The sequence below is a fragment of the Metarhizium acridum genome, assembly GCF_019434415.1.
Source record: "Metarhizium acridum strain ARSEF 324 chromosome Unknown scaffold_234, whole genome shotgun sequence".
NCBI lineage: Eukaryota > Fungi > Ascomycota > Sordariomycetes > Hypocreales > Clavicipitaceae > Metarhizium > Metarhizium acridum.
Window position 1 is genome coordinate 555,478 of NW_027094021.1, and position 13,784 is coordinate 569,261.

The 13,784-nt window shown below is 50.8% G+C and overlaps 4 protein-coding genes across 4 annotated transcripts; 3 read left to right on the top strand and 1 right to left on the bottom strand.

The window, feature by feature from the left end:
* Positions 1-666: 666 nt before the first annotated feature.
* J3458_011752 (uncharacterized protein) lies at positions 667-1,143 on the bottom strand (the record flags this gene model as incomplete). Its single annotated transcript, XM_066119978.1, has 1 exon — positions 667-1,143. One exon carries the CDS (start codon positions 1,141-1,143, stop codon positions 667-669), a length of 477 nt encoding a protein of 158 aa, XP_065975096.1.
* A 2,673-nt stretch (positions 1,144-3,816) lies between these two features.
* Positions 3,817-4,977, top strand: J3458_011753 (uncharacterized protein; the record flags this gene model as incomplete). Its single annotated transcript, XM_007813905.1, has 2 exons — positions 3,817-4,688; positions 4,743-4,977. 2 exons carry the CDS (start codon positions 3,817-3,819, stop codon positions 4,975-4,977), a joined length of 1,107 nt encoding a protein of 368 aa, XP_007812096.1.
* Positions 4,978-6,852: 1,875 nt separating this feature from the next.
* J3458_011754 (uncharacterized protein) lies at positions 6,853-9,177 on the top strand (the record flags this gene model as incomplete). Its single annotated transcript, XM_066119979.1, has 1 exon — positions 6,853-9,177. Exon 1 carries the CDS (start codon positions 8,878-8,880, stop codon positions 9,175-9,177), a length of 300 nt encoding a protein of 99 aa, XP_065975097.1. The 5' UTR covers positions 6,853-8,877.
* Positions 9,178-9,540: 363 nt separating this feature from the next.
* J3458_011755 (uncharacterized protein) lies at positions 9,541-12,349 on the top strand (the record flags this gene model as incomplete). The annotated part of the gene is made up of 2 exons (XM_066119980.1): positions 9,541-10,113; positions 10,221-12,349. Exons 1-2 carry the CDS (start codon positions 9,921-9,923, stop codon positions 12,347-12,349), a joined length of 2,322 nt encoding a protein of 773 aa, XP_065975098.1. The 5' UTR covers positions 9,541-9,920.
* Positions 12,350-13,784: the final 1,435 nt, after the last annotated feature.

Genomic DNA, 13,784 nt, shown 5'->3' on the forward strand with positions numbered 1-13,784 from the left:
CTTAGCCTCAAGACTGAATATGTATGCATGGCCACTTATTACAGCAGCGTGACAAGCAGGCACTTCGAGCCCACTGACAAGGATCTTTCCACTAGATGGCACCAGTATGGAGTGGTCGTCTCCCATCGTAACTGATCCTCCCTGCTTGCTCAGTAGCCTGTCATAAAAAGCCATTGGGGACAGCGGAGTTCGGGTACGTGCCGATCCAAGGCGGCGCCAAGAGAGGTGCCTCAACGTCGACTCGACTTGGAAGGTAAACTTTGCCTCAAAGGTGCTAGATTCTTGAATCGGCCGTGGCCTCTGTAATCTTTATTGCGGTGGATTGACCCAGCATAGATCAAGTATAGATCTGCTTCATCTTTCTTCTTATATGGTTTGGTTGCGCGAAGCAGTTGGTAAAGAAGCAAATTGTTGTCAAGGGAGGGAGAGCGTTTGGGTATGTGGAGGTTGGTTTGTATAGCCTGAGCTTTCACAGCCGCTACAACCTCTATTACTCTATCAGAAACCCCTACACAGCTAGACCCTTGGTTGGTAGAACTGGAGCCATCTGCGTGTGGGTTAATTCATATATGTGGTTTGGGGAACACACTTCGTTAGCGCATCTTCATAATACGGATCCCCAGAGACGCAGCTCTTATAGACAATGGATTTGTCAGACCGGGATATTCATATTACGTCTACTTTCCGAGCCTTCCAGGACATGAAGCAACAACTCATGAGTACTGCAGGTATCTTGGCTGATATGAGGTGCGAAACATTGCCGTGGCAAGAGTGCAGCTCTTCAACTCTTGAGGCCCACTTGTAAGTCTGTGATGAGATTTGTCGTCCGCGTTGGCGTTTGAAGGAGATGGAATACTTGACCAGCGTCGTAGACCGTCTCCAGCAGTATTCCTTAAAAAAAAAACAACATGTTCCTGGCTTGCTGGTTCGAGGCGGCAGCCCATAGGAAACAGTTCTGGATACCCTCTTAGTGTGTGAGACTTGCGCTAGTGCGAAACTCTCTTTGCTTTTTGCCCCTAGGTCAGGCAAAGGCGAATCTTGCAAGAAATCGGCTTGTGTGCTCACATGATTCTGTGTGCATTTCGAGGCAAGTTTGGCGTGGTGTGCATTGGTGCAGGCACGTTCATGTTGTATTACATCCATGAAGACTACAACTGTATCATGAGCGAGTACGCAAGTGCTGGACTACACTCAAACTCTCTTATCTGAGCTGGCCTTATTCTTTTGGCTCACAACCCGGTACGGAGACGTGCCTCCGGTGAGATATGGATGTCTCACCAACCTTCGATGTTTTGGAGTGCAATTTGCCATCTTTTCCATTCCACTGACAACCACCTACTGGTTTGCTGAGCCGCCACCCACACCGTGTTAGTCAATGTTTTATAGTGGGTAGATCTGGCCCAGACTGGCAATTTGACGCTGGGCGATGAAGGCCCTGATTACAAACCGAGGAAATAATAGGTCTCCCCAGATGTGGGTTGTGGTCCCGCGAACTATATGACTCTCGTCCCTTGGAAGCGAGGAGACCGGATGGTAGAACTGTGCGCCGGGGCCGGACCGAAACGCCGTCTGTTCGCAGGATCGAGCATTAGTGACCACCATTGATTTCTTGCCTTCTCTAGCACATCGTCTGATGTAGCCCCAAGGTTCTCCGGTCAAGGTGGCTGGTACCCTGATATTGGGCTCGCCAATGGGGTTCCGAGCAAGCCATGGCCCATGGGTGTCGATCGTGTGTTCCTGGACTGGCTAGCGGGCAATCTATCCGTATAGTCGCTGATATTGACGGCGGGGATGTAGTGCGCCAATTCATAGTTCACAAGGGGAGCGACTGCAGGGCGATGATGTATTGACGGACCTTGCAGCGGCGGAAGTAAAATTTTGCGGGCATATTCTCCGTTGACTGTGGGGGAAAAGCCGCCATCAATCTTCGCCTTGGTCGGGCTACGAAAGCTGCCTGTGAAATATCATTTTCTATGTGGTGCCTCCATCCGGAATGCATACGTAGGAGCGCCGCCCACAGTAATACCCAGGAAAAAAAGCACAGGAAGACGCTTGATTTCTTCTCGGTTTGCTAGTAGTGCAGAGCGAGCGGTACGGTGCCTGCTAGGCGTGCCTCGCCTCGCCTTGCATTGCTTTGTGCTGCATTGCTGAGCGGATCACGGCGCAGGAGCGGAGCTGATATCAATGGATCTAGACGGAGAGATGCCGGTTTAGATGATTAGAGGGCCAGCAAGATCAGAACGGTGGCACTATCCGACAGAGGCTGTGGACGGCGTTTGAGATGGGATTAAAACGGCAAACGGCAAGCGGGAAGCGAAGGACACGACACGACACGACGCCCACTGCAACAGGCGGACTTTTTCGGACGGAAGGGAGTTAACTGAAAAGTGAGAAGTGAGGTGGGAAGTAGGAGGCGTGAGGCGTGAGGCGTGATGCGTGAAATGTCGCGAGGTGTAGGGCGTGAACATTCCGAGGTGCGAGGTTCAAAGTCGCCAGCGCCAGGTTCAAAGTCGCCAGTGCCAGGTTCAAAGTCGCCAGCGTCAGGTTCAAAGTCGCCAGGTTCAAAGCCGCCAAAGTTCAAAGCAGCCAGGTTGACCAGTAGTTGCGACTTGGTGCTGGACCCACGCCACACCTCCAAGCCACGCCCCTCGACCAGGTAGATGCCCGACTCTCGGCTCTTAACTCTCTAGACCCTCGACTCGCAAAACCTCTTCTTGGCCTGGCCTCAACTTTACCATACATGGGACATGGACCTCTTGTCTCTGGCTACTCCCTGCACCCCGTCCCATCCCATCTTCCCTATCCGAACCATCCCATCAAGTGGGCCCGCGTCCTCAGTCCACACACATATCCACCTTCTCGTCCACCTTCTCGTCCACCTTCTCGTCCACATCTCGTCCACATCTCGTCCACCTTCTCGTCCACTTCCAGCTATTATCCACCCGAGCCCTGTGGCATCCACACTGCCCAGTTTAGCATACCTAGGTACCCAGGCACAGCTGGGATACCTAGTCGCACGAACGATCTTTGTTCTTTTTGCACGATGCATCCCAGCGATAGTCAGTCATCCACGGCCCCAAGACGAATGGGGCATCGTACAATACGTGGATGCTGAAATTGAGGCGGCAACTCCCAAGCTTGTACCTGGATTCCTATATATCTACTCTGCGAGCACTTCTCCCTCTTTCCTCTTCCTCCTTAGATCAGTTGTCAGTTGTCGGATGGTTCGAGTTTGAGGGATGACGAAACAAGGCACTAAATATCCAAAACATCAAATCTATACCAGCGATAGTTCCTGTGGAGCCTTTTCTGCCTGCCCTCCTTGATCGACCTACCATCGAGATTTGTTGGCTTTTCGACTATCTCTGCATTCATTCCTTTCCCACACAGACTGTATACACCATCTGTCTCTCGGCGTCTCTCGCTCAGCACCACAAGGTCTCTCGATCGACTGGGGTTGATCTGCACCTTGGGTTGTCTCACTCGGTCGGTATATTCCTCCACAACTCATTCCACCTCGACAGTATATCTTCAGGGGCGTCCGTCCTCTTTCCGTTGAAAAAAACATTCCCGACCAGAACCACTCCTTGTCTGCCCTCAGGTCCTTTCACCTTGCTTTATTTTACATACCGTTCTCAACACTGCCTTGAGTTACCGGTAAGCATTACTTAGACCTGTTCTCGAGCGTGAAAGCCGAGAATAATTTCACTCTTTTTACTCTCTTGTTTGCAAACAGCAACAACAACAACAACAACACCACACCGCCAATCACAACACCCACCAACAATCACAGCAACGCCCACAACTATCATCATCATGCAGTTTGAGTCGGACTTCCGATTCGATATGGACGACAGCTTCAGCATGTGCAGTCAGTCCCTGCCCTGCCCTTCGGCTGGCACAAGCTTCTCATCAGCATCCTCTGCGTACGAGCCTTTTACTCCTACATCACGACGATCTACACCAAATGAACTCAGCCTGGATTTCGATGGCGCATACAATCCTTTTGCTGCTCACCACAGCGAGCTCACCTCACCTTCTGGTCACATGTCCAAGTATATGTTTGGAGGTCCTGTCAAGGGAGAACCAGAACATCTGTCATTCAATGAGGCGATTCCAACAACTCCCATGAAGAAGTTGGATGGAATGGTCACTCCAGACTACGACCACATGCTCGAGATGAACCTGGCATCAAGACACTCCATTGGATCTATTACACCTTCCGGATCTTATCCGATGTACACAATCTCACCGACGACAATGGGTCCTACTTCGTTCATGATGACACCAACTCACAGCCTGTCCGGATCCGAGGTTGCTGAGTCCACATCATCATGGTCATGTTCAAACGAGAGCCCTATCTCTTTCTTCTCCCAGAAGGGCCTTGGCCCCTTGGAGCTTGAGGGGTTAGATATGGACAGACACTCTCAGTCTCCTCTTGGTACCTACCACTTACATGCACCACCTTCTCCCGGCCGGCTGCGCGCCCATCGAAAAATGATGGTACATGAGATTCAAAGAAAGACCAACGAGTTACAACGTGCCCAAATCCGGGCTTCACGCAAGGCATCTGGCAGCAAGTCAGATGGTGGCGTTGATGTGGTTCGCCGAGCCATGTGCAAATGTGACTATCCCGGGTGCCACAAGGCTTTCCGCCGTAACGAACATTTAAAACGTCACAAGCAGACGTGAGTATTCCGAGTTGCCAACCCACTTACAAAACCTCACTAACAGTCACCTAGCTTCCACGGCGAGGGACCAAACCGTTTCTCCTGCGAATTCTGTGGAAAAGACCAATTCAACCGTCAAGACAACCTGAACAATCACCGCAAGCTACACGCCCGCCCCAACAGCAGGAATCGCGGCGTCGAATTCATCCCCGCCGCAGTCCCCATTATCGAACAGGAGGAGCGCAGTCGCAAGCGCAGAGCGCCACCGAAATCAAAGTCAGCCGATAAGCGGGGCGATGACTACTGATTTCACTTTTCTCCATTGCCTTTTGCGTGTGCCAGGTTGCTACATAGATGATGCATACCCCCTGTCCCTGGCTCGGCATCCACTCTGTGGGGTAGATGCCGAGACATGCAGCCTAAAGCGTACTTCGTCGTCTCGTTCAGGATAGAGGCTGGACGAGAAAAGAAACAAGGTCGATCTAATTGCAGCAGCTAATCTGCACGGCTCCGCGATGGGTCATTACTTGCTCAGTCATGGAGGATAGATACCCTTGGAGACCTTTCTTCCAACCGTTGTGCTGCAACGGTCATTCAACAGCAAAGCAATCATCATAGTGCGGCTGAACCATGTTCTTTTCAATACTGCAATACATGCACAACGACCCCGCCACTTTGACCGCACGTCGACCTTGTCTCACTTTTGACTTCTTGACCTATTTCCATTTCTATTTCTCTTTACACTTTCTAGTTGACTGTTCGCAAACCTTGTCACATGTTTCGGCGCATCTTGGTTTTGTTTACGGGTTTCGTACCGACCTTCACGAAACTGGGCGGAATGGGGCCTGATTTTGATATCCTAGGCGGGAGAGGAGGAGAGAATTTTTCCTTTTAATTTTCAATTTTGGTGCATACATCATTATCATATGGGTCGGCAATGTGCCAGTGGAAGAGAGACCCGGGAGATTGAGCCTCAATACACGGCTGCGAGGATAGCGCGAGGCCGGACATCATGTTTTAACGCTGGAAATGAACTGGGATGGTGGAAGCAAAGGGAAAAGCAAGAATAATGCCGGGTTCTGTACAGGTAGCCACGCTGCCTCAACGGCAGCCCTGATGGCCATAATTGGTGCCATAAGTGTGGAAGTGTATTTTACAAAGGGCACCGACATAAACGTATTGTACTGTAGTATACAAACAATGTAATCTAGTCTCGACCAAACATATTCCTCCCTAAGGTGAAATCTTAGTGTGTGAGTTGTCAAATGTAGTCCAACAGGCCGGTCTGCCATTGCGCATGATGCAACGTCGGTGCATCAGGCTATAAGTGGCGGGAGACTGGTGATCATTCAGCTTCAGCCTTGGGTCAAGAATTCCTTTGAAAGCACAAGTCGCGGGCTCTCTATAGTGTCTCAGATCTACATGCCACGGTATACTGTGTTCCGTACTTCGACCACTCATTGCCGCCAGGCAGCAGAACCGCGTCAGGACATCTGTCGCACAGCCCAGCCGGACTCTGTACCCAGCATTAAGGAACTGATAACCACGGGTTTCATGATACACCACAGTAGGCCGGTAACACAAGCCCAATCACTGGGCGTAAAAAGGCGGGGGGGGGCTATCAGGTCTAACCCAAGGCACGTTTTCCAACAGCCCCACGTTGCATCGATGCTAACCGCTTTGCCGCCTGTTTGGGGTTCGATTGGAGAACAAAGCCATCGGGTAGGTTTCAGTTTTCTCATGCATGATTAGAAACAAACTGCATTTTTGCTTCTGTCAAGTTGCGCCCGGGGCCAAAAGTAACGGGGTTTAGATAAGCGGAGAGAAGGGGGGCAGACGAAAGACCGTCAAGTGGCCACTTGGATTCCGGGGAGTTGACTCCGAGTCGGTGATCGTCGTGACCGTGCGGTTTATACCAAGTCCTCTCAAGTGCAGTCCCAGTAGTATAGCGCCATAAGCTGTAAGAAGATATCTCCATGACTGAAACAACCTACTTGCACTAGTTCTGGAGAAGGATGAAGACAAGGAGGAAACTAACAACCCAGTCTGCTTTGGGATTCTTAATCGGAGCCCGTAGGCAACAAACAAGTGTGGAAAGCTGGGGGTGTGCAGTGTATGCATGTCCCATCGACCCGGCATTTGTTCCATCTACTTGCTTTTTTTGCACCTTTCTTTTTCTCTTGTTTCTGACTTTGAAAGTATTCGGTGATGCAACCTTCTTTTGAACCGCGGCAGATTGCTTGAGTCGCTCGAGTGGCTTAAAGATGCAACTAGCGCCGTTCGCCATATTTGCTTGTTTCTGGCAATTTCATCCAGCTTGCAGGGGACAGTGGAGAATACGGTTTTCTCCCGCGCCACGAATGCTATTGTATTTACGCGTGTGATCGAAAAGAAATGATGGTTTTAGCTCTGCCCTTCTCCTAGAAGGAAAAAAAAAAAATCAAGGCCAAAAAGCAAAATATTGTTGAATGCTGGTGGTATAGAGGTGTACGGAAGAAGGATTGCAGTTTTGCCTCATTGTGCAAATCGGGACATATTGACTAGAAAAAAAACTTCCATCTGGAGTCAGACCCAGCCCAATTCCGCAGTTCTGTCTCTCAGCATATTGCGCCAGACGCAGGTCCCAATGCAGCAAAGACAATATACTCCACCCTTTTGTGGCGAATGGCTCGCGTTCCTGGTCCTATCGTAGCTGCAGAAAGAGGCACATTGCAGGGTTCAGTGTGTTGATATGCCCTTCCTGGAGTTGTAGTGGTTTCAAACAAATTCTGCACTTGAGCCCTTTCTGGGAACTTGGACGGCTATCATCCATCACAGAAAGGGCATTTAAACCTGCATATGTGTTTCCCGGTGCCAGACTACCGGGCTGGCGAGAATGCTCGGTACTGCTCCCGCAAAGCAACGATAGTATACTTCGGTACTTGGTACAGGGTCTATCACCGCACCACCCCCTTGGTGGCTTTTCCTCTCAGTTGAATCGAAAATATGCCGCTACACCTCACGGTGCATGTCCACACCCCAAGTGTTGACGGTTGTGTCACCATTGCTCTGGCTAGTTGAACCGTCGATGGCGGCTGAGAGAAAATCTGGGGAAACCCTGATCATATGCCATCACCCAACATGAAAATGATTGTTGTCAGATGCACAACATGAACGAGACCTAGCCTGACTAGGCCCCCTGGGCGAACGCCACACTGAGAAAAATGGAGTAGAAATCTGAACGAGGACAGTGCCTGACATCTCCGCAATGGCGTTTCAATTCTCAGTGATTGATTGATCTGCTGTAGCAGCTTAGTTTCCCCCAAGACCCGGGAGCAGAGATTCAACCATCCTGCTCCCCACCTTGAGTGCATGGAATTGATGAGCCAGTTGGCCGACTAGTGACCGCCAGGATAGGAAACCTCTCGAGCAGCGGGGTCCGGGTATTGGACAGTACGGAGTACTGCATCGGCGCAAGGACAAAGACCCAGACGGCCGCTTCCTCGTGGAGACGGACGGGAACGAGGGTCCGCCCGAACTAACAGCAGTGACCGCGATTGAACCGGCGGGAGTATGTGCTCCAGGGCCGTGCCGCTAGGTACGGAGCGGCAGCAAAGATCACAAAGCGCCATCCGCCTGGTAGGTGGGCGTCTGGTCAAGGTGGCCACTTTGGCAGAAGACTAGATGGATGTGTTTCGGCGATCTCGCTGGATATTCCCCTTTGCGAGGGCACTTGTGGGTGCTCGTCATTCCCGAACGGGGTCAGAATTTGTCAATGTGTTTCTCATCTCGAGTTGGATAGGCATTCAGGTACGCCACGCCGTAGTCCAAGGCATCAGGCGAACCGGGGCTGGGCTAATAGTCCGCTGGCATCTCGAGTCACAATCCAAAGGTTTGATCGGGCGATCCACTTAGGCGTGGGATCTATCAGACTGGATAGTGGTCTGCGGCAGCCTCGGGAACTCGAGATCGGATGCTGATGATGCTGGCCATAGCTTCAAATCGGACCTGTCACATTTCCGGTGGTGACGAAGGGCGGCCATGGCTTAGGGCGTGAGCGCCTCAGCTGAGCCGGGTAAATCGTAATCGCCAGATCATTTATAGTTTATCATAGTCTGGCTTAGCGCTCGTTCAAGAATCCGAGAATTCCTCATACCTGCAGAGTCCATCGGGAAAAATTCCCATGTTGCGACATGGAATTTTGCTTGTATAGCCGTGCTTTATCTGTATGTGGATCGACAAAGTTCGATTGAGTGGATTAGATATTCGCCTGGGACATGGGTGGCAGATCGGTCGATCAGTGGTTCGCAGCGTGTGGTGCTCATCTGAGTCCGGTATGACGAGCACCGTCTTTTCTTTGTCCTGCAGCGATGCTCAAAGTGTTAAAATAACCAGCGTTGCACAGAGCAAAGTTGCCTGCATTCTAGCTGCTCAAGTGGCCACAAGCCCTGTTCAAGGGGCCGGTGAAGCTGACATCGATGCAACTCTCAGGCAGCCAGTTGCAGGCGCAGCCCACTTGGGCACTTGAGACAACCCGCGCTTGCCTTTTAGCTTGGTGACTGGCGGCCGCGGCCGCGGCCGCAGACTCCGGTGCGTTCCACTTGCCGCCAGGTGTCGGCCTGCCGTGCAATTCAGAGGCACACTTCATGCGCACCTATAATACCTAGGTAACTAGTACGTAGTACAAAATGTCGATTTGGAATACTCCGTACATGGCGAAGACCCACTTCCAAGCTCCGCCTTTGCATAAGCCGAGTGCACAAAGTAGACCGACGGACTATGGCGACTTGTGTCCGAAGTGACGTAACGCCGCCGCCTTTATGCCACGCTCCGAGCTTGTATCTCGACGCCCCTCGTCGTCGCCCTCGCTCAACTGTCAACCGTTCATATCAGCGAGTTAACGTGTGCCTCAGCAAACTTCAGCTCACGCTCCACAGAGCCATGCGCCTCTGCTAAGGCCCAGGGCCTGTTCTTTCCTTTATGCATTTGCAGTTTTATCACTTGCATTTGCCTGCCTTTGCCGCGGCTCCCTACTGGCTGATGGCGAATGGCCTCGGGAGCTGACAGGGGGACACGATGTTTGATTCCGTCCAACACGGGGACTTGGCGTTTGATCAAAGACCGTCTACCACCTCTTTCCAATACGGTAGTACCTACGACACCGAGACCGTCTAAAACGGTTGTCCAAGGGCGTTGACTCACCAGTACGCCCTGCCCCTGCCACTGGTCTTGGTGCATAAAGTATTGTTGATACGTTGTGGGCGTGTGGGCATGTCTTTCTTACCGTCATATCAAGAAGCTACCGCCAAAACAGATTGGCTCCTTTTGGTTGCTCCATTCTGCGAATTTGATGACTACCGCTCCTTGTGTCTGGTCAGTCATCGATTTCGACAAATCTTTGCTCCACGATTGTGGAGCGACCTCTTGTGTTCGGTCAGACGCATTGGTCTTGATCCGGGAGATGGTGAGTGTGTAGAATATCCCAGCGACTATAGCTACAGGCAAGGAAAATGTCCTTTCCTCAGCGTTTTGGCGGAACTCAGTGTTGACCACGCGGTTGTTCAACTCTAGATTTGACTTGGTGGTTTGACTTTGTATTCAATAAGCTTGATCGAGTTGGGCATGCAACTCGAGACCTTGTTCAAGCTCTAGACGCAAGATCTTTTGCCAAGGACGCCTTCGACTTCTCATCAGACCAAGACGAAAGAACGTTAACAAGCAGTTTGCAGCGGGCGTTAACACTACTGCCTAATGTGAACACCATTCTTCTTGATGGTCATGCTGATATCGACCATGCAGCCTTGTTAGGGCCCCAGTCTTCGGCAGCTCTTGGTCTGAATAATCTTCGTATTCTCTCAATCAAAGACTGCTCTTGTCAGCTCCCCAACGTGTTCTTCAATACCCCACATCTCCAAAAACTGATATATCTGGACATATCCAATCTTCCGGGTTCGCTAATTTCGCTGCTCCAGTCGAATTTACTGCCGGCTCTGCGAATACTAAAAGTGAGAGGAAGAGAACTGGATGACTCGGCGTTGTGTCTGTTAATGAGGCGATTTGGACCTCAGCTTTGGAGCTTGGATGTGGGCAGTAACAAAATTTCAGACGATGCAGTCCAGATTTTCAAAGACTGGGGCTTGTCTGCTTCACAGTTGCGCACCAGTGACCATTTCCAGATTGAAGGAAAAATAATTACACAGTCTTGGGGAACAGCTGACTACGGGCATTTTCTCTGCATACAAGAGTCTGATCTTAGTGGATCATTTTGTCACCCAGAGCGATACTTTGTCGACGCCCCGGCTTATATCAGTGAAATTAACATGGCGCTGCAGGAATATCAAGTTCCTAGGTTGGATGGAAACAGAACGGTGCGAAGAGATAGTGCTGACGCTGCGAAAGAAACAATGTCGGAGGAACATCAAAGCCGCTTAGGAACTGACGACTATCTATTTTCCACAGGCATCACTCATCTTCGTCTATCGTATAACCGCCTTTCCGCCCATGGCATACAAAAACTACTGCGTGTATCCAACGGTCATATAGAGGACCTAACTTGCGATTCCATGCCTCTGCTCCCCAACGTTGGGAGTTACCGCAAGGCTTGGCCACCTAATTCTAACCTGTACGGTATTTTGGGCGCAGCACATTTGTTCAGGCCAGTATTTTCGTCCAACCTCCGTGTGCTCAGAATTCACCATTCTCTCGTAACGAATATACCGAGTTTGCAAGTGGTGGGATTGTCGTCCTTGGCACGATTGTTTCTGGCCGAAACGACCATTCTACGACGTGTAGAGACGACCTATCCCCAAACATTTATACCAGATATGAACCCACGCCTGCTATCTCTAACCTTGACTTGTCTTCCTCGTCGGTCATCCGGGCCGTTGATCTCGCGACTACTTCAATTCCTCGAACTACTGGCCATCCAAGAGCGCGGGATCCAAGACGCGTCATTCAGCGCATCGACGCGGCGCAGCCCTGGCGTCTTACAGGGTCTGAGACATTTGAGGCTAGAATTCGAACCTGATTCTATGGAAGAGGGCTTTTTGACGTCAGAAGATCTTGACCCAGAGGAGTTGATGAACAGTGGGGAAAAGGTCTTCAGTTTTTTTGAAGATGAACGAATGGAGAGCTGGTCGAGATCTCCCGCTAGACGAGTGCTGCATTCCAAAAGGGTGGCTGTACACAGTCCTGCTGCAGTTGGTAGCCAGGCGTCTGGATCTGACCGAGACAACCCAGAGTTTGTCACATATGATGCCAACTGGAACGGAGATAGATTTTCCATTCCCGTATGGGCAGGTCCAGATGTCCCTGATGCACCGGAAGCACTGAAAGATTATCGACGGCTGGTCCTTGAGCGCCATGTAAGAGATGGTGTTGGGCCTGTAAGTCCAGCTCAGGTTCTAGCCGGGGCACCATCCAGATGCTTCATCTTTCATGTCGCGTGGAGCGCCGCAGTAATGCCCTCGGACCTGCGGCCCCCAACACGCGGGGAACTTGCTGGAATGAGTGATGTCCTCGATGAACTCAAGACATATCGTTTGAATGGTCGAACCAAGTACGTGCAGCATAAGAAGCTGGCACAAATGGGCGGCCATCATGTTTCACTGGGAGAAACACACCTTTTTTGGACTGGACGGTTAGAAGTCTCAACTGACGCTACCCTGCCTTTGGTGCAGTCATCGCAGTATTGGAGATGAAGCTCGAAGTTTAATGTATCAATCAAGCCATGCATCGCAACGGTCAACTGGCCCCCGACGGACAGGCTCGTTTCCAATTTGTCGGTTGGCATTTGTAAACCCTGCGGCCCAGCAAGTGCCGACCAGGTTTACTAGATCTTGTGATTTCCATGAGCCAAATATTTACGGAAGAAATGATGGCAATCATGGTACTTGTGAGCAGCATTGGAAGGCAGCTCTAGCCTCTACCCGCGATGTTGATGGCCATGTCTTGCGCCCATCATCGCAGCACACAACCCCAATGAATGAACAAGGCTGCAGAAGACAAATCAGGACGAGTTGTCTCAGCTGATAATTCAGAGTGGTTGCATTGATGTGTTGCCTCAGAGCCCATACGATGTCGAGCAATGGGGAGTGCATGTTCTCTCAGACAGGTTGACAGAGCATCCAAGTGAGACTGGTGTTGAGCAGTGTACGAAGCAAGCAATCCGGGTCCAGATAAGTAAATGATAAGTCACTGGGTCAAAAATCATGCAGGCGGTACGTGAGAAATGTCGTGATAGCTGTGTGGCTGGATGAGACATTGCGGGAAGAAGAGGCGCACAGATGGGGATCAAGAAAGACGGCAAGCGTTTCTGAGCCGTGTCTTGAGGATAAATTTACGTAGGATTTCATGCAGCAAGCCTTTTCCCCCTTTGCGCTGTCGTTGCCTCTGCTTCCTCCCGTCGGCTAGCGGTCTTATCCCGGGGCCACGGAACAGGGTTGGAGTGTGTGTCTTGGAGAAATTCCGCCGTTTACGATTCTCAAGGCTAAATGGAGTGAAGGTTTTTTTTTTTACTTTTCCCTTCTGTTATTACCGTTTGACTTTGGGCAATGCCAGTAAAAAGAGTCAACGGCCATGTGCACGACCAGCCGTCGTAGGCGGATGCACGCTTTGACGTCTAAATGCACAAATCCTTTGCTGAACCAATTCTGTCAGTTCTCACGGGGAAGAAAGGCTTTTAATGAGAGAAAAGAGGCTAGAGAGAACAGCATTTACCTCCGTCGTGGTAGAGAGGAATTGCTTTCCCTTGGTGTTTACTTAGAGCGTCCTACATGTGGTGTAGTTGTGCTGACTTCGGCAATATTGAAACATAAACGGGGGACACGGCGAGACTTTGTACAGACACTATTCCTTTAGCGCTGTTTCTTGTCGAGTTGTAGCCTTGGAGTTTGCGTTGCATCGATTCTTACACCGGCCTGTATTAGTGAAGGATGGGTTTCTGGCGTCGAGTTGTCTGTAGAGTTCACTGCCACCATGGGACAACTCAAGCCGTCGATTGAGCCGGCTGCCGACAATGATAATGATCGGCTGAAGTCATCCGCTTGTGATGAAGCACAAGAGTCATGCCAGCAAGCGCAGCGAGTGCTACTTGCGTCGTCGATTCCGACAGACTTTGTTTGCTCGAGCGGCGGA